Source organism: Tamandua tetradactyla, chromosome 2 (genome assembly GCF_023851605.1).
Source record: "Tamandua tetradactyla isolate mTamTet1 chromosome 2, mTamTet1.pri, whole genome shotgun sequence".
Classification (NCBI taxonomy): Eukaryota; Metazoa; Chordata; class Mammalia; order Pilosa; family Myrmecophagidae; genus Tamandua; species Tamandua tetradactyla.
Genome location: NC_135328.1, coordinates 96,039,969 through 96,065,257, shown reverse-complemented (window position 1 = coordinate 96,065,257; position 25,289 = coordinate 96,039,969). Strand labels below are relative to the sequence as shown.

The 25,289-nt window shown below is 41.3% G+C and overlaps 1 protein-coding gene across 5 annotated transcripts in view; it reads left to right on the top strand.

Annotated features, from left to right (window-relative positions):
- SMARCA2 (SWI/SNF related BAF chromatin remodeling complex subunit ATPase 2) overlaps nt 1-25,289 on the top strand; it is a 182,550-nt gene that overhangs the window by 110,165 nt on the left and 47,096 nt on the right. For all 5 annotated transcript variants that reach the window (XM_077148315.1, XM_077148318.1, XM_077148317.1 and 2 more), the window contains one exon: nt 23,656-23,873. In XM_077148315.1, the coding sequence (XP_077004430.1) occupies nt 23,656-23,873 (218 nt within the window). The remainder of the gene's footprint in view (nt 1-23,655; nt 23,874-25,289) is intronic.

Sequence of the window (25,289 nt, the reverse complement as noted above, 5' to 3'; positions counted from 1 at the left end):
GAAATAGCACCAAATCCATTGTTAGCGAGTATGGACTAGGGCAGAGGTCACAGCTGCAGGAGATGGACCTAACCATGTACAGTGGCTCAAACCCAGTAGAAATGTATTTCCTGTTCACACGAAAGTCCCAGGTGTGTATTCCTGTGTGCTGGGGACAGCTGTTCTCCACGTGGTCCTTCAGGGACCCTGGCTGACAGAGACTCTGCCAGCTTGGCAGTCTCCATCTCCAGGAGCCTAAAGGGGGAGACATAGCCTGGCAGGTGGGTGAGGTACTGTAGTGGACCAGGGCCTGAACTGTGCCTACCACTTCCGCTCCTGTTCCATTGCTAGAACTCCATCACTTGGCCACGCCACGTAAGGGCGCCTTGGAAAGGCTGTCTGGCTGTGGGCCCAAGAAAACAAGGAGAACTTCGATTTTGGCAAGTAGGTAGTGGTCTCTGCCTCACAACACTTCAGTTAAATTTAAGTGGTATGGCCATTTTCTGTGAAAATTTCATCACACACAGGCTTTATTGTATAACCATAGCATGCTAAAAATTCTTACTGTGTTCTTATAGAGAAGCTGTTTAGTTGGAGGATTTGTTCTTATTTTTTCTGTACCCGTGTTGTTTTTCATGAGGGGAATCACGATTTCAAGCACAGCTCACTTGAACAACAAAAATGTTTAAGTGGCTTTGAAATCGTATTTCCATTGAGGGAACTTAAACACCTTTTTTGAGGTTAACCTGTCTCACGTTCATGTCATCTTTTTGGGCGAGTCATTTCAACATCTACTTACCCAATGGGATGTTTCTCCTTTTTCCCTGTGCTCCCATCCCATTCTCATCCCCAAGAAGGTATCTGAATCAAGGTGGAAGCAGGCTTTTCATCATGGCATGGGGTGGAGGGGGGTGGGGTGACCTGGCTCTCCTATCATCCTGTGGGTCTCTGCTGGTCTCAGGGCAGGAAAGCTGGTCTGGTTGCATATCTGGAGGGACCCTAGGTTTCTGAGGTGCTGGTGGTCCCACCTCATTCTTTGGGGTACTTTGCTGGCAAGTGCTGGTAAAAGTCTGGGGCCCCTGCACAGTCTTTAGCTGGAAGCTTTCCTTCATTCTGAGGTCTCATTAAGAACCCTGGCCACTTTAGGCTCATGATTTTCTCAGTTCTTTTGTGCCCCGTTTGGGATTCTGAAAACTCTTGGGTGCTTTCTTCACGTTGTACTGAAACATGCATGCGCTGGCCCTTTCCTCTTCAACTGCTCATTCATCACCAGGTGATCGTCAAGGCTGAAGCTTCTACAATTTGATGGTTGGGGGGCAGAAGAGGTGGAATCTTTTAGAAAAACAGTGCGAAAGTATCTTCTGTGAATTTTGTAAAAGAATCAACCGTATGCATACATATCGAGGTACCTTCCCAAACCTTGGATGGGGTCTGTGAAGTGAGAGGCTGAAGCTCAAGCTTCATTAACTTCACAATAAATTGACTTCTGAGCATTTTATTGCCTCCCCCCACACACACACCCTTAACACTGCCTGTCCTCCCCAGCAGCCCACCCCTAGTTTAGGCCCTGAAGAAGTGGCAGTAGCCCCTGTGCTGGTCCCGCATTTGTTTAAATCCTCATACAGGGCACTGTTCTGTGGGGTCTCTCCTGCTGGAGGCCCAGAATTTTCCAGAACTTCAATTTCTGGTTTCTTTGTACCCAAGAGTTCAGTTTTCAGCTTATCTCTTTCCTGTCACATTTCACCATAAGCTGCGAGGAGAAACCAGGCTGCACTTTCCACATTTAACTTGGAGACCTCTTCTGCTAAATATCCAAGTTCATGGCTTTTAAAATCTGCCTTCCAGCCAAAGCCACTAGTCAATTTTACCAGATTATCTGCTAGTTTAAAACAAGGAACACCTTCCTTCCAGTTTGCAATAACACATGCCTCGTTTCTGTCTAAGGCCTCGTCAGAGGTATCTTTAGAGTACACATTTCTACCAACAGTCTCTACAAAGCATTTTAGGCCTTTTCTATCAAGCTCCTCACAACTCCTCCAAAACTTTCCCCTTACCCGTTTAAAAAGCCGTTCCAAGATATTTGATATTTGCAAACCTCAGCAGCACCAGACTCTCTGGTACCCAGATCTGTTCTAGTTTGCTAGCTGCCGGAGTGCAATATACCAGAAACGAGTGGCTTTTAAAAAGGGGAATTTAATAAGTTGCTGGTTTACAGTTCTGGGAATTTAGTAAGTTGCTAGTTTACAGTTCTAAGGCCAAGAAAACGTCCCAATTAAACAAGTCTATAGAAATGTCCAATCACAGGCATCCAGGGAAAGATACCTTGGTTCAAGAAGGCTGATGAAGTTCAGGGTTTCTCTCTCAAGTGAAAAGGCACATGGTGAACACAGTCAGGGTTCCTCTCTCATCTGGAAGGGCACATGGTGAACACTGCGACATCTACTAGCTTTCTCTCCTGGCTTCCTGTTTCATGAAACTCCCCGGGAGGCATTTTCCTTCTTCATTTACAAAGGTCGCTGGTTGGTGGACTCTCTGCTTCTCATGGCTCGGTCATTCTTCTCTGCTCTCTCTGAATCGCTCGTTTTCTCCAAAATGTTTCTTCTTTTACAGGACTCCAGTAAACTAATCAAGACCCACCCAAATGGGTGGAGACATGCCTCCATTTAATCCAGCTTAACAACCACTTGTGATTAAATCACATCTCCAGGGAGATGATCTAATTACAGTTTCAAGCATACAGTGCTGACTAGGGATTAGGAGTAACAGCTGCCTTTACAAAATGGGATTAGGATTAAAACATGGCTTTTCTAGGGTACAGACATCATTGCAAACCAGCACAGCCCCTCTCTGACCTCTTTCCTCTCTCCCTCTTAACTCCCTTTCTCTCCACAGCAGAAGCTCTCTCCCTTGTCCTCCTGTCGTATAGCAACTTCCTTTACCCCATGTGTTATGGACAGAGAGCTCTGCGTTATGGCTTCTAGTGCAGCCTCCCTATCCACCAGGTGTGGTTCCTGATTGTGAAGAAACTTTGGAATTGAGCAAACTCTTTTCTCTATCAACAAAGCCTAATTTAGACTGTTGTCTGTCAGTGGCCTCAAAATTCCCGTTCTTGAAGTCAGAGGTGTTATTTGTCTTTTTTAGTCTTTGCTCTCCAACTTTATCTTAATCCTTCTGGCACAGTGGATTTCTTTCCTAAACAGAGGTTCGAAAGTGTGAAAGAAACAAGGGTTAGTGTGGTTTAAAACTACTATCTCCATTATTATTTTATAGCTTCCCCATGGCGAAAGCCACCCAAGGTACAAACTGTGCTATATTGTGTATTATATATGTACATGTATTTGTGTACATACCAAAATGGGCCCATCTTGATAATTTTTTTGCAAAGACATCTTGTTTATGTGTGAGAGTAGGCTCTCCGTCTACCTAAATTGGCAGAGGCATCTCATAAGCCTGGCAGGCATGGTTTTCTCAATTTCACTTGAGCCACATATGTACTGGCAGGGATGTTTCTAGCATTGTCACACAGCCATCATTATTAGGCAGGGCTCTGTAAAATTGTGGTGCCTGGAAAGCTAAAAATTGGGCTGCATAGTGATTTCTAAAAGGCCTTGCTTTCTGTTCTTTCTATTGCTTTGGTCCTGCGAACTTCAGAATCCTCTCCTTCCTTAAAACATTTACTGATATCCCTGAATTTATTTAATTGCAAATGAGTGATTTTTGCCCCACGGCTCTTGCAGATAATTGGAATGCAATCTAAATTATGTGCTCTGTGTAATATTTAATTGCCAGCCTGTTGGAGGGAACGAACGTTGAAGAGTGTGCCTTTGTCTCACAGTGGATTTGAGGTCTCACAGCTGTAATTTGAAAAGGTCCTTCTTATTTGCTGTCTCTTTGCCACCTTTCTGTGGCAGCTCCCGTCTGTGGTGGAGCCATGCTCAATGAGTATGTGGCTGCTTCTTTGGTGTAACATATGTGCTCCTGTTGGTAGAAGGTAATGCCTTGTATGATCAGGCCCCCAAAATGGTGATTACACTCGTGGCCTCAGATCTTAAAATCTGGTGCTAGATGCAGCTAATTTTAGAAGCCGAAGGGTTTCTGGAGGGACCTTGAGGAACAGCATAACACCTTCGTTTCCTTGACCTGTCTCACCAGATGCAAGCTTGAGCTCCCCGTGACTTATGTGTTTGTATCAAGTCCCTGTAATCATGTCTATTGACAACAAGAGGATTGGGGTATTTCCTCTTCCCACAGCTCAAAGTGGGGAAAACAAAGTAGTATAGTATATAATAATAGGAGGTAATCAGTAACGTATGGTGTAACACTTATCAATGGAATTTACCTTTGCATCTTGCAAAGCCACACAACACCGGGATGCAAATATAGGCGTAGATTCTTTGGTTGATCTCCCAACACAAAAAAATCAGAGATAGAGGTGGAGAGTTAGTGGCACAGAACTAGGAAAAGTGTGGAGAAAGTTTATTTGAAACATGTTGACTGTACAGTGAGACATGAAAACAAAATATTTGAAATCTTGTGTCGAATACAGTGAGAGATAACAATGTTTCCTTACATGTAGGAAGAAGGCGGCTGTGAATTTTTTCCTCTCTAAAAAAATCTCTGAAATAGGATAATGGCTCCTCTGTTTGGGCTGGATTAAGTGTGATACAGCCTGAAATCAGAGGCAGGGGCTGAAATAGCTCGGCTGCATCTTAACTGAAAGCATCAGTGATTCTGTGAAATGATACTTCTTCCCCCAGTTTTTTTGTACTGGCAAGATTTATTTTGTATCCCTGGTTTAAAGTATGATGCACATAAAAAAATGTAATATTTTGCTGCTTTTGTTTCCTTGCTTTAAATAAGCTTTCCTCTGTGCTATAAGGAGATGTAAGAAGACTTGTAAAACTGACCTTTTTTCTTTTATTAAATGCCATTTTAACTCTCAAAATTGGGTCGTCTTTTCACTGGGGCAACATTTTCTAGCAAGCTGCATTTCCGTTTTTATACACAAGGGAGAGCTAAGGCCCCAGTAAATAGATTTGGGTTTTGCCAAATTCCTGGTTCTTTGGTACTTTAGGTCAGAAGTACTGACTAACTAATAGTGTTTAGAGTTGTGAATTGTGAATAGTTTGGAGAAATATTTGATGGTGGTAAAAGAATTCTGATAACTTTCTAATCTAATAAAATAGATTTATTAAATCTATTAATAAAAAATAGATTTTATTTTAATCTATTGACTGGAAATCTATTGACTGGATTGTTTTTAACAGCAGTTGGATTTCAGTATGCTCCCTTTTGTCAAAATTCAGTAGAGTGGATTCAGCAAAAAGTTCCTCACAGGGTCAACTAAAATAAATTTTAAAGGTTGAGAAATGACAGACTCGTTTTGATTGATTATTTTAAGACTCTAATGCTTTGAAATACCTGGAATTTGTGGTCTCAGGTTTGGTCTTTTGAAATTGGAATTCAGTCATTAAAAGAACAGTGAAATTGGATCTGGCCTGCGGATAATGAGACCAGATAAGTTCAGATTACCTTCATTTGGAGTAAACTGCTGCAGAGAAATAAATGGTTTTAGAAATGTGTCCTTTTAGAATCAAGACTTGCTTTTGGTCTTGTACTCTTTTTGTTTTTCAGTGCATTTATCAACATGACTACGTGATGGAAATCTTTACTCATTGGGGGCAGATGAGGGTGGAGTCCAGTTTAGGAAGTTAAAAACAGGGCAAGGTATAGGTGGTGCAATGGTGGCCCAGTGGCAGAAATCTCACCTGCCATACCGGAGACCTGGGTTCAATTCCCGGAGCCTGCCCATGCCAAAAAAACACAAAAAAATAATGGGGCAGGGTGACTCACAGCCACTGTGGGTGGGTATAACTGTGGCTTTAGATTTTTTTTTTTTTTTTTAACATGGGGAGGCACCGAGAATCAAACCCGGGTTCTCTGGCATGGCAGGCAAGCATTCTTACCTGCTGAGCCATTGTGGCCCGCGCAATAACTGTGGCTTTGATGGCTGTTGGTCTGTCTCCCTGGCTAGTTTAGGATATAGTCAGTTAAAACCCTTAGCCTTGGAATCTGATGAACCGGGATTCAAATCTGAGCTCCACTGTTTTCCTTTTATAAAATGGGGGAAAGAATAGCACCAACTTCATAGGGTTTTCTTGGGTTTTAGATTTCACACACAGCACTTGGCATATCAGAAGTATTCAAAATGATATATTGGCTATTAAGAGAAAGCATTAAACCCTTACAAGAAGACCTAAGACATGATAGGAAAAGAAGTTCTCCTGTTCCATGTCTTAAAAGACAAGGTTTGGGGTGACAGGAGAAAGGTGAAAGGAAAGATAAAGAGGCAACTTTGCCCATTCTCTGTTGGGATTAAAGGGGTGATAGCTGTATTCATTTCCTGGGGCTGCTGTAACAGCGTCCCACAAAGTGAGTGACTTAAAACAACAGAAATGTACCCTCTCACTATTCTGGAGGTTAGAAGCCTGAAACCTGTTCCATGCGTCTCTCCTAGCTTCTGTGGTTTCTGGCAATCCATGGCTGTCCTTGATTTGAAGACCCATCACTCCAGGAACTGCCTCACTGGTCACATGCGCTCTCCCTGAGTGTCTCTGCATCTGTGTCCATATTTCTCTCTCCTTATAAGGACACCAGTCATATTGGATTTCCGGCCTAATCCAGTCTGACCTCATCTTAACTAATTATTTCTGCAAAGACCCTATTTCCAAATAAGGTCACATTCTGAACTTCCAGCAGGGCATGACATTTTGCAGGGAAGCTATTCAACCCAGTGGGATATGTTGACTTGTGAAAGATGTTATTGGACATAGCCACAGGCTTGTTCCCCTCAAGCCTACCCACCTGAACCCACTCAGATGTCAACCATTAACTCCATACCTGCAGGTATAGCCTGGCCGAATGGGAAGAACTCTGGGGCTCGCAGTCAGGAACTTGGAATGCTGGCCCTGGCTCTCAGCCAGCTAAGCTGTGATCTTGGACAGGTCCCTTGACCCTCTGCAGAGGTTGAGATGCATCGTCTTTGAGTGGCAGGGTCCTTTCCACCTATCTAAGGATCATCTCCAAAATCACACAAAGCTGCTTTTACTGTGGATGGTTTTGATAACGATCATCCCCTGCTTTCCTATCAGTGAGTAAATTCATGTAGGCTGTTTAAAAGCAAATTCAATTCAACACACATTCATTGAATATTGATTAGGTTGAGCCACACATTGTGCTGGGCCTGGGAAAAGTGGTGTCAACCATCAAGTTTCTCTTCAGTTGTGGCTGGCCAGCCTTATTAGTGCAATTAAGACTCAGATTTGAGAGGTGCTGTTAAAGATAATATTGCACAGTTAGCCACCTTGAAGAGCTTGTATAGAGCAGGTCTCCGAGTGCACAGAGATGTGAATTAACATAGATTAGCATACATTATGGATGCTCTGACTTGTAGGCATCTTAACTGTTCAGGAAAACAGCAGAATTTAAGCGTTTATTCTTCATGGTAAAGTTTTAGTAACATCCTTTTGGGGATGTTATTTACAGTTTTCCCTCCCCTGTTCTCAGATGGCCAGGGTTACGAAAGGGTAGTCATCTGTTTTGGCTAACAGTATGACTTCCAGACACAGAAGATACTCCGGCTGCTGCTGGGACGCTGAAGCCTCCATGATAGCAGCACCTGTAATAACGTGGGTATGACAACTCTGATGGGCCCCAAGCAGAGGAGAAATTCCAAAAGAAAAATGATTCAGGGACTTACGTGCCGAAATAATGAGCTGGACCACGTGACGTTTTTGCAGCTTCCTAACCTTTGGGAGGATAGTTTTCCTCTGTGTTCACAACACAACCTAGTGGAGGAGGCTGTACAGAGATTGGAGGGATCTTTCCAAAACAATATCAGCTCTGATCACCCCTGCATAAAACCCATGGGCCTCCCCTTGCAAGTGCAATTAAATCCAAACACGTTAAGATGGATTTCGAGGCCCTATCATCTGATCTTCCTGGCCCCAGAGTCTCGTCTCCTCCCTTTGCTCTCTGGGCAACTGTCCGTCTTTCTGGCCCTTGAACAAGCTTCTGGATAGTCCATGTAAGATTTAAAATCGGGTTTATTTGGAGTCATTTCCCCTACCTTAAAAGCATAATGAAAAAATACAGGAGAGTAAAAGAAACCTAACAGAAACACCTGTCATCTCATTGATTTCCATGTATCCAGGTTGGAGAAGACGTCAAGTCATGGACAGAGCTATTTCCTTGTGGTTGGTTTACAGATTATCTCTAACCTGTTATGAGGTTAAGCAACTTTGTAATAGTTTCGTAAATACCAACCCATGATCCCATAGTGTTTCCAGCCTGCTGTTAGTGGTCTTTGCATCCCCTTAACCCATTTGGAATTAAGAATGCCCTGTTTTGTTGGGTGCTCAGTACCAGAAATGGCCACTGAGTGAGCCAAAGATGAGTCCCCATTGTGCCCTTGCTCTTCCTGGATAAGGAACCCATTAACAAAAGCCTGGATTTGTTCTTTTTTTTTTTTTTTAAGGGCTACTAAGGATATGTGGGGGCATGCCTTCCCACGCTGGAATAGCGATTCTGGCTTCCCATCCCTAAGCAACACTTTTGGTGGCTTCACTTGAAGTTTCGCAGGCTGTTTCCCCTCTCTTTGTAAGCTGACTTTTCACCTCTTGTGTTATGAACTCAGTGTCTTTTTACTACTATAAAGTTGACACACATCCCATATTCCCCTCCCCAGGACTGAATTCTTAAACCAGGTTCAGTCCTGTAGAATTTTCAGAACTCTTCTTGAGCTTTCTTTTCTGTCCCAGACTCTGCTAGGCTGTGTGCTATAAATACACGTGACATTTTAATCCCCTTAAAACCTGGCATCCGTGTGTTTTCTCCCATTTTACAGATAAGGAATTAAGCCTCACAGGTATCGTTTTTGTGTAGATTTGGGATTTACTTCATAACAGGATTATTTATTTGTTTAGTGAATGTTGAATCTTAAATTCATTGCCTTCTGTATTTGGAAAATGCATATCAATGGAGGTCTGTGGCCCCAGGTGGGGAATGGTTTGGTAAAAGACAAAGAAACGACCTACCGCTTTGCAACCCCTTGACCACTGAGCCAATCTCCGCCTGGCTTGTGAATTGTGGCCGTGTCTTCAAAAGGTGCCGGAGCGCAGGTCCGAGCAGCAGCAGGTGAGGCTCGTGATGACTCTTGGAGGCCTTGCTCCTGGAGAGCTTGAAAACGGTCCTCCTAGAGAAGGCAAACTCCGGGAAGGCTGCCGGCACTCTCCGCTCCCAGAGAGGTGGCAGCTTCTAGGACTTCCTTCTGTTGAGCAGCAGGACTCTGGGGGCCTTTTAGGACTACAGGTCAGTTTCTCCACCCTTCTTATTCACTTGTTTCTAGAGAGGCCAGGGCTGCTGCTTGTCCTCTTCTGTACCGTATTCAACTGAGTTGAAGACAGGGCTCTGCCTTTGAACAAAATGCGGCTGCTTTTCATTGCTTCCTTGACCAGGAGTGCCTTTGCATGGCCCTGTTTACACAGAGGTTGGAATATCTTATTCAAGCCATTTAACTCTCAAAGGTAGAGAAAGACAAAAGATTGTATAATCACCAGCTAAAAGAAAGGTAGTTTAAAGGAGGTAGGCTGAAACAAGGGCAAGTGGAAAACAAAAATCTTCATTTTGCCCCAGTTATTTAGCTTATTTAGCTCATTTTTTGAATTGTATACCCCTCCTTTTAACTATAAATCATTTACCCAGTGTTAGAATGCACTTTATTGGCAAGCCCTACCATTTTGAGAAAACGGGCAACTAAACAAAGACTTGCTTTTTAGCAAGATTTAGACTTTTTTTCTTTTAACCTGAAAGGGGATTTCAGGCTGATAGGAGGTTCAAACATATATTAAAACAAAAACAAAAAAACCCAAAGAATTAATCACTGAAGGTACTATAATACATGTGAAAATACAGGAAGAAGTCATCACTTAAGAGAAATGGTGCTTCAGTCCTTTCTTAACAGGTGAACGTGGTTTAAGTAGACAAAGGATCAGGTGGAACAGAACTCCAGGCTAAGGGAGCCCAATAGAGAATTGAAAATACCTGACTCGCACTGTTTAACCCTGCGTGTTGGAGCATGGGATTTTTATAGGGATAGAACCGGATGGGGAAAACGAGGCTAGAGCCAAAACCTGTCAGGTATGCATGACCAAAGATTCTGGGCTTTATTCTACTCTATAGAAAGAATGTGGAGGCTGAAAGTGCTTGAAAGGGTGTGTGAGTGCTGTTTTGAAAATGCATATCAATGCAAGCAAGTCTTGGGACTATGGGGGTAATGGTTTGGTAAAAGACAAAGAAATCACACAATGATTTATAATCGCTTTAGCCCACTGAGCCAATTTCTGCCTGGCTTGTGAATTCTGGCTGCTTCAAAGGATGCAGCCGCACAAGTCAGATCAGCAACAGGTGAGTCTCTTGGCGACTCTTGGATGCTTTGCTGCTAGAGAACTTTTTAAATTATGCTGTAGTATGTTGTTTTAAACTTATTTTTAAGTAGGGAGAAGCTAATTTTTCACATTGTAAGATAATACATCAAAGGGGCCAAAGAGAGAAGGCAGGGGGAGCCATAAGGGACGCCATTATATTTGCCCATGGGAGAGAGGAAAAGCTGTCTGCGAGCAGGGAGACTAAAGGAAAAAAGATTGCTGAGGAACTATCTTAGAGGCAGACTACATGGTGCCAGAGCATAAAAGAAATTGATACTTGTAAAGTAAACTGGATAATTTGGGGGAATGATGCTGCCCTTAAATGAGATAGCAGGAACCAGAAGATAAATGTCTGTTCTGTTGTAGGAAAAGCATTGCATTTAATTTGGTACATTTTTGGTATAACACTGAGAATCCTGACTGGTAACTCCAAAGAGAAATGTAGGCTAGAGAATTTTTGGAGCTGTATTCATCCGGACGGTACTTTAAGCTATAGGGGTGGGTTGGAGTCCCTGTGGATGGTCTTGCATCTGCAATAGGGGACTGGTTTCCTCTCAGGTACCTTCCATCAATAGTTATGGGCTGCTCAGAGAACCTCACCCAGATTGAGGACTGTGAGTGTATCCAGACTGTTAAAGGAAGTCCTCAAAGGAAAACATTCTCTAAGAGTGGCAAGGTTAACAGCCTTCCCGAGTTACTGCTTCTGTCCTTACCAGGAGGGCAGTTTCGAAGTTCTTAGCGGCCAATCCTCCAGGTTTCATCAGGAGACTCACCTGTTGCTGATCTGACCTGAGTTCCTGGATTGGTGATTGGCGGGTGCTGTGGACCCAGAACGGGCACTGGTTATCTCTGACTGCATATTTACAATCCATGAGGATATAAAAAAGGGGGGGGGGGCAAAGAAAAACTTGGAATCTGCATTAATGGGAGAAAGTGTGGTTAGAAAAGGCACGGAAATATAAGACTGTAGCATTATAGGAAGGAGAGATTCTAAGTAAAGAGCAATTAAGGCGAAAGCATATAAAACAGGTTTTAGAGAAGACTAGTAGGGAAATTAAGAAACCTTTGGAAACTTTTGAAAAATATTAATTTTCTTGGCAGGAGATTTTTTTCAAAAATCAGATTTCTGGGTACTAAGGAACTTTTCTGTGTGGTGAGGATCTAGGATTGTCAGTGTAGGTAACTCCTGAGGTTTTGACAGTAAAGGGAAGAAGAGAAATGGAATGATCGTTGGAAGGTGGTGCAGGAAAGAAAAGTTTGATGCTAAATTTTATGGTTTTGTACTTGGAGGAATATAGAAATATCCAGAACAAACACCTGAAGTTGGCACTAATCTTTATTAAATTGGTACATACCTAAAAACAGTTTTCCCAGGAAATCCTGTGTAAAAGTCAAATTAGTATCCAACTGCATTTACAGGACCTAACTATGTGGTGGTGGTTGTCTAACTGAGAAGCTAGGACTCGGGGTATGATTATGACTGCTGAATCATTCATTATATAGATATTCCTTCTTACTTTCTGGTATATTAGAGTAGACAGAGGGAAATAATTGAAATTGTTGAGCTATGATCCAGCTGCCTTGATCTCTGATAATGATTGTGAAGACTGTGTTGCCCTTATCTTGTGATTGTAAAAACCTGTGATTGACCCCCCCACTTGTACCCCCTTGTCCTGTTGTTTAACTTCAGAGTCTTAGGGTCACTAAAGACAGCCCCTAATATTTGTTAATGAAAGGCCTGGAGTCAGCCCAGGACGGACCACCCCAAATCCAAAATTATCTTGCTAGACAGAGCTGGATCTAATCAAAATTGGCCTGCCTAACCTGCAGAGTAGCTTAGACTTTAACCTGTGAGTGACTTATACCTCATTAAAATATTAAAAATGGCACCAATCAATAGGCCACCATTTTCTTACATTCTGTAGCAAAGCATGTAATTAATCTGTACATGTTCAATAGATCATCTCTAACCTTGTCATCTCAATCCATTGTGCTCATTATCCTAAAACCTCCCCATCTTTTGATACTATAAAACTAGCAGAGTTACTGAAGTTCTGGGAGTCCAAATTTGGTTCCGAAAGGCCAGCTGATCTCCTGTGGCACCCCTAGCTATCAACTCCCTTTCTCTCTCTTTGGGACCCCAGTGTTTCACGAACTGGTCATTAAGCACATCAGGCTGAGAGCCCACCACTTCTGATTGGTGTTAGTGGTTCTCTCTCATGACGGTGCTAGATGCTGTGGGAAAATTGAGAAAAATAAGGCATGGTCTGTCTCCTACTTCCCCACCCGCCCCCAAATCAAAATGATCTGCCAACAGCTGGGGAAGATTTTGAGAGGGAAGTGGCAGCTGATGTTGACACATGGGTTTAATGTACCCCAGCTGAGGTAAGTCACAGCAGTGGGGCCAGCCATAGCGGGCAATGCTTAGGTGTCAGGTGTGTATTGCTGGTACTTGCAGGCGTTCACGTGGCAGGAAATGTGGCAAATAAGACGGTATAGGATCAGCTTGAAAGTCCTCAGAGTCCAGGCAGGGAGGCTTGGGATTGTTACACTGAAGATAACCTAAGAACTTGAGTAGGACAATAACTATGAAGAAACAAATAGTTCAGATCTGACCAATGGGATGTAGCTCATAAATTAGGAGAAAAAATGCAGGAAGAATCAGCGTTAAGTATCACTGAAGTGGGGGGAAGGACTGGATGACAAAAGAGAGCTAGCAAGGTAATGAGACCTTCCTTGTGACCCACGCCCCACATCCCCAGTTCCAAAAGGAAAGCCCAGTAGACTCTTGATCTGAAAGACTCAGAACTATGGTGAGTCGGTCAATGAAAAGATCAGCGAAGGTGAGACGGTTTCAGCTGTTACATAACTTATATTTACATGAAAATTTTAATTAAAGCCATATATGTATAAATGTATATTCAGATGCCACATTTTTTGGTGTAAGGTGAGCCCACCTCCTTCAGTCTGCTGACCAGAGTACTGTGAGGCTTTTCTTGTATAAACGGCATCTGTAATGAATCATTTAGGGTTTCCGGTTTGGGTTTTGTGAAGTAAGTAAAACTCTTGATACTCACAAAGCATGCTTATTTCTTTCCTGAATTATTAAAACAACGTTTTATTTGCTTCTGTTTTTGTTTAAAAAGCTCTTTTGTGGGGTCTTTCAGTGTACTCAGTGTTTGTAGAAGAACCCTATTTTTGCAGTTTTATTTCATTGACTTTGTAATATTTAATTGAATTATGTAGGTCTGATTACAGGTATAAACATTTGGGAAGGACAACTGATTCTAGGCATATGACCCAAGGGGTGGGACTCCTGTCTGTGCTGTGGACCTAACCTTAAGTTAAAGGTCAGGGAAGACGGCCTCTTTTAGCTTCTGTCAGATTTAGTGACATTCAAGTTTGCATCCTCTAAAATTTTCTCTAGACACTGTTTATGGAATGCATTTTAGGGAATGTTTGCTATATGTGCATGCCACTGTGTCTTTCTGTTCCTTACAAATTGCTGACCGTGCTTCCATTGACCTAGTCTCCTGGTGTCTCCTCTGCCACTTCACTCTGCTGGTGTTGCCTCCCAGCAAAACTCCCTGTCTTGGCTTAGAAGGCCAAAAAGCCATTGGAGCCATGCAAGGCCAAATAGTGCAGAGATTGTTTATTAGGAACACCTTATCACATCGACTTCTGATCTTGTTTGTGCTTTAAAGGTAGATTCGTTTTATGTTTATTGCGCAGCAAATTGTGTTGCAGCCTGTTCATAGTGTTTAACCAGTGCTCAATATTTTTTTTTGAATTTTAGCTTTATTGACCTGGTATTAAATAAGATAGGACTGTCATACCTGATAAATAAACTTATTTATATTTAGAAGCACTTCATTGGAATAACTTGATTAACTGAGGATCTAAAAGTATTCTACATTTCCAAGTTGGCCTCTCAGTTTTAATTACAGCAGACACTCCTCTCCTTACAAGATAAATATATATATGCATGTACATATATGCAGATTTGTGTGCGTATCCAAGAAGCCTAACTATTTATGCATGCATACACATATATACATATATGTATATACATACAGATATGTACATCTGTGTGTTTATGATTAGGCTGTATGTGTGTATCTTCTATCCACATGTGTATCTTCCCGTGAGTGTATGTATACACGTAGGCATGGAATCACAGCCTCCCTGGGAGCAGCTATTCTTTTTCCTTCACATGGAATACTCTTTGTCGTATCTCCTGTTGTCTTCTGCTTACTTTGGGTTTCTGCTCATAACATGTCTGGTTATCTCATGACATGCATTCAGCTCCAAGTCCCACACCAACTGGACATTTTCATACTTGCAGTTCAAACAAATTCTTAAAGCAAGGCAAACTGATAAATTCAGCCAATCACTCTCACTTCTGTTTGTGCAGAGCTCCTTCTTCCAGGTCCTGCACAAGACAAGAGATCTCACCCTGGAAATAGTGAGATCAGGACAGGGAAAAGTTGCCTGATGTAAATATGGATGCCCAGGGGGGCAGTTCCCCTTAGATCATAGCATAGGCACAAAAGATAAGGGCTGCTGTCCCTTACCCAAAGGGGTGTTACACACACAAATACGCTCACACTCGCCCTGCCCCTCCCCCTACACAAGAGGCAGTCCCCACTTTCTACTCTTTTAGTATGTATGAATTTTCAGTATCACAATATAGCTGATTAACTTCAGCCCCCCAACAACAAACTTCAGTTACCATGGTATATTAACTGTGAGTCTCTGCTAGCTCTTCAGTCCACAAATTACTTTGTAAATCACAGAAGTGGTTGGTCACTGATCATTGTGCATATCACTTCTTTCAGAAACCTGTTAGGAATCATTCACTGTGCATGTCATTCAGCTCATGCACAGACAGCAAAGCCTGTAGTTGTGGTGCCACCTTGTCTCGCAGTGATAAGCCCACATGATAGTTTGCAAAAACAAATAATCAAAAGAGGGAGTTGGCTAACAAAGCTGAAAGTGCGCAAAGAAAGGAAAAGCAGTAAGACCGCTAGTGAAATTGGATGTGAGTAAAGATTTGAAAATGGTGACATTTGAAAACGGTGAAGGGAAAACAGGTCTAGATTTGGACCTGTGGGAACCATGTTGAAAATGTCCAATGAATATTAAAAACGAGGTAACATCACTTCAGCAGCTTTTAGCTTAGCAGTCACTTATGGTTGAAATTGAATACTTGCTTCTACTTTGGACTGAGGACTACAATGGTTAAATAAAAAAACCTCAATGAGTTTGCCTGGCATTCAGGCCAAAGTGTTGACATTAGTTGCTGCGTTGAAAGAAAACAGTAATTAAGGAGACTGAAGAAGCTTTTACTGCCAGTAAAGGCTGATTTCCTTGTTTCAGAGGCAACATGAATTGATTAATATTAATAATAGTCTGATGTCATTGCTGATGCAGATAATGACACAGCTGTACAATTTGCACCCAGATTAGAGGATTGGTTAAGGCAGGTGGTTATGATGATAATCAGATATTTCATGTAGATGAGACTGATCTTTCTTGTAAGACCACCCTCTCAAGAACCTGTGAAGAGGGCGGACCACGGTGGCTCAGTGGCAAGAACGCTTGCCTGCCATGCCAGAGGACCCGGGTTCGTTTCCCGGTGCCTGCCCATGTAAAAAATAAAATAAAAATTAAAAAAAGTTTCAAAAAAAGAACATGTGAAGAAAGATGAAACTTCGCCACGTGGCCATAAAGGAGGGATTCTAGATGTTCAGAGGAGCTTAGTGAAGGCAAACGTACTGACATAAGAGAGGAAAGCGGTTATGAAGAAAAGGATGAGGAAGTCCCAGGGCTTGTGATGCTGGCAAAAAACTTCACTTTAAAGGGGTTCTTGGAGTTATTTCACAGCATCCAAAGGGCAGAGGAAGAAAGGTTGGGAGTTGAACCAAGCCTAAGAGCATGACAGTTTGCAAAGACAGAAAAGATGCTCACTCTACATCATCAGTTATTTGAGGAAAAGGCAAGTGCTGTTCAAAATACTCTGGAAAGGTTTTCACAAAGAAATAAAATGCCTTAATTCTATGTTCCTTATGTTTTAAGATTACAATGTACTAAACAAATATTCATTTTATTTCTTGTTTCATTCTATCCATGTATCCATAGTCAAAGAGTTTTAATGTTGTGACAGATATGTTTAAAGACCATGGACCATTCATAGTTTTCCCATTGACTAAGATTGCTTTGTACAGTTTCAACTTGCACAGTAATTTTTACCTTTCCACACTACCATGCAAAATAAGGACTGCGTGTCTGTGTGTGTATTTATATATGGCTGTATACATTGATCTGTATATATTTATATATCCTCTTGGCTGGAAGTCTTCCTAAAATGTCCCATGTTAGGTAACCTGCATTATTCACCTAAACCTAGCAAGCATAATTTAGCCTTTTGTTTTGTTTTGCTTTTTATGATTCAGGGTTATCATTGACAACAATGATTATGGTTTTATGCTACAAAGTAGTATATTGTACAAGTTCAGGGTTTGGTCTATGGTGCCAAACTTGCAAGGTTGAATCCTGGCTCCTGCCACTTAATTATGATCCCCTGAACCAGATACCCCATTGTTCTGTGCCTCGGTTTCCCCGTCTGCAAAGTGAGGGCACCAGTAGTACCGACTTCATCAGGTTATAGTGAGATTGTGAGTGAATGTACCTTGAGCACTGAGTGCCTGACTACATGGTACACGCTGTGTGCGGCTGTTGTTGTGAGTCATTGTGATGCGTAGCAGTGAGAGAAGTGATGTCCATGTCACTGCAGGTCCCAGAAGAGTTCCTGAGGTCTGGACTCTCAGCCCCTCTGTTAGGGGGCTTCACACAACTTTGCTTTTGCTTTCTCGTGTTGCTTTTCTTTGGTGTTCTCTTCCTAAATTACCAAGCTTTAGTGGTCATTCTTTGCATCTGCGTCTCGCTCCCACCACCCTCTCATTTTACAGTTAAATGCTTTCCACCACTGTGGGCTGATAGAGCAGAGACTTTTGCTCTGGTGGCATGTGGACCCTGGTGAAGGTTCAGCCCCTAGGAGCCCTTTATTTGGCTCAGGCCTCGCATTCGGGGAGGGCCTCCAGTTCGCCCTTCCACATTCTCTCCAAAGGAGCTTATATGCATAGTCATTGTATCTTACCTGTCTGTCTTAGAAGCACTAACTCATTCTCTGTAAGGAGTTAGTATGTGCCACAGTTTATTATTATCCTCCCTTGGAATCTCTTCACGTTTCAATAGACTGAGAAGTGCCCAGCTCTGTCTGAGAAGTCCTGCTGAAGACTCAGTGGGTGGTGGTCCTGGCTGGGTTATGGGAAGTTGAGAATAACTGGATAAATGGCATCAGGATAAGAAAGTAGAACTGTATTTCTTTTTATTCTTTGTTGTTTCTCTGAGCCTCTTGTAGCCTCCCAGATTGTCTCAGGTTCTTTGATTTCACCCCAGGGAGCTGGAGCATAGCATGTGCCTAACTTGTAAAGAGGAGGTGGTGTCTTTACAGAGGGTTTGTCATGTGGTAGGGCCACAGGGCCAGATGTTTTGGAGACGAAACTCTACTAAATAATAATTATTCTCTGAATAGGGTTCGGTGCCTAATAGTGCTTGAAGGGTTGTTAGTTGATATTATGATTGAAACAATTTTTATATCTCTGTGGTCTTTTTCCTGTCCCAACCCCAAATTGCTTTCACCTGAAATGTGTATCTTTTACGTTTCTAACATCCACTGCCTTAGTTGTATAAGCTGTGGTTTCCCTTGTCCCTGTGCTTAGTTTCCTTATGCCATAGTTGGAAAGAGAATGCCTTGGTTCATTTTTGTGAAAGTGATCTAAGATTGTTGAATAAGAATCTGAGAAGTGCACTCTAGCAGAAATGAAGTTAAATTGAAGCTCAGTTTGCCTCCCCTTTATGGTCAGCATTACACAGTTCAGCCCCAACTTGGAGCTGGGAGTGCAGCTGGCATCTGAGTTCCTTGACAAAATGAATGAAATAAATGAGAGTCTATCGAATTTGTATCATCAATTTACTGTACCACAGTGGGAAAAAACACTGTATCATTAGCCTTCACATCAGCTTACCTCTTTTCTTGAATATATGAAACATTGTTAACAAACCGATAAAATTTCTGAATAGATATGTTCTATATACAGGTATCTTCTTATACCATGTATATTTCCTTAGCGACTTTTGAATGAGTAAATGGGGATTTTTGCAAACACTGCTAGTCATTATCCAGGACAAGACTGAGCATGCTTCCTGAAGAAATGTTAACAGGTCTGAGTTCTGAAAGAAAAGTAGTGAGATTTCACTAGGATTATGTACTGTGCTGCTGGTTGTAGGAACATGTATGAACCTGTGGTTATTGAAGGTCTACCTGCCCCCCCCCAATATTTAGGTAATTTTATTTTATGTATACTTTTTAACTGGTTGCTGTTGGAGGTGATATTAGTAAAATACTTACAGTGGTCAAAGCCCTAGGTTCAAAGTTCTCCATACAAAAGTGTGACTAAAAAGATGGGGCATTTTTGATCAAGAACTCCGTGTTCGGTCTTTTTGTCGTTGTTAATAGTCCCATTTTAAGAACTTTTCTCATATATGAGACTTTCAACTTATTTAAAAATTCCACTTTTTTGTTGCTGCTGCTGCTGTTTGGGAGTCATTGCTGCATTATTGGCTTCCAGGGACTCGTCTTAGCCTCAGCAGTACTTGAGAGAGGTGCAGCCTGACTGAGTGTTGGAATCCGGTTTGGCGCCCGAGTCCTCAGGAGGTGCTAGCGTGGACGCGTCCTGTTGTTTTACTAATCCAGGCTCTGACGCTGGGCCATCAGCTCTGGGACTCGACCCCACCTCCCACAGCAGCCCTGGGTCTTCTTCGCAGGCCCCACTAGAGCTCCTAAGGGTCTCCTTCAGAAAAAAGGAGAACATATTTGTGGGCAGAAATGTCATTAAATATCAGCGTTAATAAGTATCGGAATATTAGATTTCCTGTTTCTTCTTTTTTTTTTTTTTTTTCATAGTTCATAGCCAAGAAATTTCCCAGGCGTTGTCTAAACGTCTGGAATTGCGCCTTTAAGTTTTTCTCGAGGTGGTCTGTTTCACTGGCAGGGCGATGCCAGCCGGCCCGGTGGGCGTAGAGATGCCGAGGTGGAAAAGGCAAGGCCGGTGGATGGGTGCGCTGGCGTGGGCGCGCGCCTTTGTGTTTACTCGCCCCGTCCACCTCTTTGTACTCATGGGTGCGTCCTGCGTGGCCCCGGGAAGTCATGTACGACAGTACCGCCTCACGCCACCGGGTGGAGAGGAGAAAGGGCAGTGCCACTTTCTGCACCCCCCGCCTTTGGGTTGGCGGTGTGGTGTGCGTCAGGGTGGCAGAGAGGGGGCACAGCTGGGGCCCCGCGGCCAGATTCCCGGGTCTGCCATGTGCTTCGCCGGCAGCCAAGTGTTTCCTCTGAAACAGCTAATCCTACAAGAGCTGCTGCCTGCATTTTGTTATCAGAACTTAAACGCGGCTTTCTTAAGAACTAATTGAAAATGCAGTCAGTTGGTATCTCGTTCGTGTATACTGTGTGTCGTGAAAAATGTGTTCTTTAAAGAAAAATGGAAAGAAAGGAAAGGAGAGAAGGAGGGAGGGAAAGGTTGCCATCCAGTGGAGGAAAAAGTAACTCCCGGCTTCATTCAGGAAAAAATGCAAGCTGAAATATGCCTTACTGTTTTAACTTGGCGGAGGAATTTATCACCATATGGGTTTTTTTGTTTGTTTTTTTTTTTTAGTGACGTCCGGAGCCAAATGGGTGCAGTGTGCCTTTAAGAAAAGAGGTGCCTCACCAAACTTCGCTGTAGTTGTACCTCACCGTTTTGGGTAGGGAAGGAAAGTGTTAATTTCTTATTTGTACACTTTTTTTCCCCCCCGACTTCCTTCCTATTCACTTCATTAAATCTAGAGGCAGTTCAGCATGGGAGCCGTCTGTATGTTGAATTAGGGTTCGAACTCTTGCGCAACACGACACCAGTAGGAAACTGGGGGTTTGCTTCTGTGACTTATTTTATTTATTGTGCTGGTAAAAGGTTTGGAAGGGAATTCTTTTTTGGGGGTAGTACTTTAGCACTATGTAGCAAGTTTTCCTTTTTATCTTTTTTTTTAATTTTTTTTTTTTTGGCGTGTGCCCCCTCCCCCTAGCATTGAGTTTAGTCAGTTGAGCCAGTTTAATATTTTTTTAAAAATACAGTTTAAACCTCCATGAATAATTTTACTTACATGCAGAAGTAATCTTACTCTACTCTTTAAGTGAGAAAAGCATTGCAAAATATTTAGTGAATTGATTTCCATTAGAAAAAGACCCTTAGAAATCACTGAACATAAAGCATTGCATATGGATGTGTTTGGGGTCTTTGGGGAGGAGGGAAGATGTTTTGTAGCTCTCTGCATTCCTGCATAAAATCTGAATTTAAGGGGAATAATAGTCAGTACTTTGTGTGTTTCTTTTGTAATTCCAAAATCTAGATTTAGTAAGAATCTGTACGTATTAGCAATTGTAATAAAAATGGTTTCTTTAGTTCTGTTTGCAATTTAAATTGCTTTCGCTTCTTGGCTACTCACAGATTTAGAGATTTCAAAGTCCAAATATCGCAAGGTTATGCTTTATTTCTTTTTATCAAAATTAAGGGGGGTGAGAGTAGAAGTATCTTTTTCAAAACTTCCCCCTCTTCATTTATCCTACTGAAAAGAAAAACAATGCGAATTTTTACAGCATGAAACTGAAAGTGAAGTGTCACAGTTGTTCAGGATTTTCTTTGAGAAAGAGTAACATTTTGCCTTAAAATATTTGAATTTAAGAATGTGCACATTGCTTTTACTTGTATACATTTAATAACAAAAAAAATTTCTCTTGCTTTAAAATCATTTTAGAATGCTCCAAAGCCACACAGCCCCCCTTTTTTTAAAAAAAAAAAAGGCACTAAAATTAGGTTTTAAATTAAAAAAAAAAGAGCATACCTTGTTTTAATTTTTTTTTTCAGTAAATTTGAATATTAGTTTGTTTTCTTATTGGCTTAATAACTAAAATGCAAGCAAGAATCAGAAACCACCTGAGCTAAAATCTCTAATTCTGCTGCCTGGAATAATAAGGGGGAAAAATATGATAAGTAGTTGTCAATATTAAAACAGGCTGAAGGAGGAAGGCTTCGGGCCTTGTAGTAGGTAGAATGAAACAGCAGATTTGAGTATCCACAATCCTTTCAGTATTAAATTTTCAGTAAAATAAAATTACTTGTATATGAAAACATAGCCTTTCCCCAGCTCTCTTTTTTTTCCTGATCAGCTGATGAAGAGACTAGCAGCTCGCTGCTTTGCTGGCTTGTTAATTTTATCCCCACTAACTGTGATTTCCGATAGCCGGCCTGCTGATAGTGGTAAGGTAAATATCCTTTTTCGTTGCCGTCTTGAAGATTCAGTAGAACTACATCCCAGGCATGTGTAGGTGTGTAACACATCAAAAGCCGGTGTTCTCCGGATTTCTGTGTGCAACTGGGTGCTTGAGGAGAGCAAGACCATTAACTGTTGACAGCCTTGCATGCTGCATTTATTATTAGCATGTTCAGCCTCCAAGATCTGCGGGACAGTTTCCTTTTCTTAATCTTTGCTTAGCTGCAGTGTGTTTAGCTGTATAGTGGGTGTCCTGCTTTTAGGCAAATGAATATTAATGAAATAACATGGAGATTTTTTTTTTCCTTTTTTTTCCTCATAACTCATCAGATATCGTCTCCTTCGTAGTGGTTATCTGAACACTGTGAGATCGTGATGGAAATTGTCTTTTGATTATTAAGGCCTAGGCTGACTTTCCCTTAGGATTCTGTCTGTGCTCATGTTGCTTCTATGGATTTACACATTGGAGGATGCATAGGAAACATTTTTTTTTTAATCCTATTGGCATTTTTTAACATGCCAGGTTGTTTTGTGTTCTGCACCAGGTTTTCTTCACAAACCCTTTCTTTTTCAGGAGGCATTGTACACAAGTGAAAGAAATTATGTGAGCTGTAATCACTCTTTATATTGATTGTTATACTCACATGATCATAAATATTAGCCATGTTTGGTGCTGTGGAGAAATGAAGGTAATTGCCTTATGATTAGAGCTCTTTCAGCTACGAGAAAGGATTGATTAGCATTTGCATACTGGAGGCAATATTGGGAGGCAAGAGGAGCAATAATCAACCTCCGTTATTTTGTGTGAGAAAGCAATCTTAAAATGTAATTTCAAGACTTTTTAAAAAATGTCGTTTCCATGGTCAGATTTTCTCTTATTTGTATTATTGCAGGTTGTTGTTTTTTTTCCCCACCCCTTTCATTTTTCTTCTTAAGTTTTGAAATTTACCAGAAAAAAAAAAGTTTAAACTTCTGGGTCTGTCACATGGTTCTTTTAGCCATTTGTGAGCAGGTGTCTTTTTATACCTGGTTGTTTTTATAGCTGTTTTATTATCTCTCTGCATTAGTGCTGCTGGCTCTGGTTTAAAGCAAGCGTTTGCAGGTAACTGGAAAAAAAAAGTGTTTGTTGTTTGTGAGTGTGTGTGTGTTCCTTATCAGATGATTTAAGTATGTTTACCCAAGGAATGTGGCTTTGTACTTCCCCGTTTTCTTGTTTACTAATTGCTACGTTAGAAAAAAAAATCTGGATGGGATTGTGATGTATTTTGTGAATCATGAATAAATTGATGTAAAACCTCAAAGAAGAAAAGGGTGAAGCTTGTATGACTGTAAGAATGCATTCTTAGGGAAATTTTTTTTTTTCTTCACCACCTCCTTTTTTTGTTTACCTTCCCCCAACCCCTTACAGTAATGAGACAATTAAGGTCTTTTTCTTATGCTGAGCTAAAATTTCATTTGGATTTGGTTCTCTTCAAACACTTGAGTGTCTGATCTTTTCATATTTGTCATACTTTTATTTGCTATTAGTGACTGGGGCCTTCGAGGTATTTTGCCCACGAAACAGACTTGGTTTAAAGATGCATTTATCCAATGTGATGGCCGCCACTTTTCCTTCTTTCACCTCTGATTGCTGTTAACTTTTAGTGTTGTTGTTGGGTTTTTTTGTTTAGTTTGCTTCATTTTATCCTAATTATTCAAACTGTATTTTTTCTCTTGGTTATTACTTGGTCTTGAATTTTCCCCCTTCCTTTCTGCTTAACAGGCCATTGAAGACGGCAATTTGGAAGAGATGGAAGAGGAAGTGCGGCTTAAGAAGCGAAAAAGACGAAGAAATGTGGATAAAGATCCTGCAAAAGAAGATGTGGAGAAGGCTAAGAAGAGGAGAGGCCGCCCTCCAGCTGAGAAACTGTCACCAAATCCCCCCAAACTGACAAAGCAGATGAATGCCATCATCGATACTGTGATCAACTACAAAGATAGGTGGGTGCTCTGTCCACTTGACTTTAGTATCTTTCAGCAAGAAGATAAGCAGTATTACCTGAGGTTCACGCTGTATTGAGATGTACATTTGGATTTATGATTCTTTTCTTTGGGTTCCATGACTTTCTTTCCAAAGAAAATATACCCTTTATACCATGTTCAAAATGGCTCCTAGTTTGCGGAATGTTTCGTCAGTATTGTTTAATATATTTGCAAACAGGAGTTTAGGTCACAATTAAAAAAAAAAAAAATCTAAACAGAAGGATTTTTAAGGATCTTTGAGATCCCATCATTAATTGTGGAAGGAATTGGATTAGAGTAAAACTAATTTCTTGGATTGAGTTTCTGGAAAAAGAAGAATCCTAATATTTTTAGGGTAAATATTTCTCGTTAAAGCTCTGTTTAAAACCAAACAGATGCTTCACTGAAAATACTATCCCCTATTTCTTCCCACTTGAAAATCTCAACACTTCTCTGAGCCAGCCGCTTCTTAATAATACTAATAGCTTGGTGTTTTCTGCAGGTGTACCTTTTTTAAAAGTGCTATTTGGCTGTGAACTATGAGAAAGCTGTGCTGGACAGTCTCTCCAGGCTATTTTAAGCAATAAACAATGATTTGGAGACCAAAGCAGAGGCATTTACAGTATCAGTCAAGCCTGTGCAGCAGATAGAATAGTTAGGCTACATTTTGGTTAGTTAATTTGATTACCACTTGATTATCATGTGAGGAAGTTTTAAATTGAACCTTACAGCCTGTTTCACTTGGAAAAATTAACAGTAAACAAAACCCTTTTAAACATTTCATTTCTCTAAATTGTATGGGAGTATCTGTCAGTTTCTAGTTACCCAAAATTTTTGGCACTTGTCAGTGTTCTTTATACCCTGAAGTGCTTTTAAACACAAATAAATAAATTGTGATTTTAGTTTTTCATGTGGTTTAGTATATGTTTAATGCAGGAAGAAAATTTTATTGTAAAGATTAAATAGTATAAAAAGAGAAACTTCCTACCATGGGGTTTTGTTCTGAGGCATCTTCATGATCTGTAAGGAGTCTTCAGAAATGGTGAAGCCAGGGAGGGGCGGGTAGGAGGAGATGTGTGTCAAAGTGTCAGAATTTTGTGCCCCAATTTTCCAAAGATTGGTAAATGTTTCATGCTTAACGTTTAGTGGTTTTGCTTTGTTTTTACTATTTTTCATTTTTTTAAAAGTGCATCCCCTTTAAGGATTCTGAAGTGTCCACAAAGGGAGCAGCCCCCGTATATTGAGTTTGGATTTGCTCTTCTGTGACAGGGGAATGACCGTAATCCCGGAGGGAAAATTTGAACATAAGGCCATTCTGTGCCCAGAGCGAACACGAAAACTTCCTTGTAAACCAAGAACCAGTGGCTCTGTCTAGTTTCTGTTCACTCCCGAGCC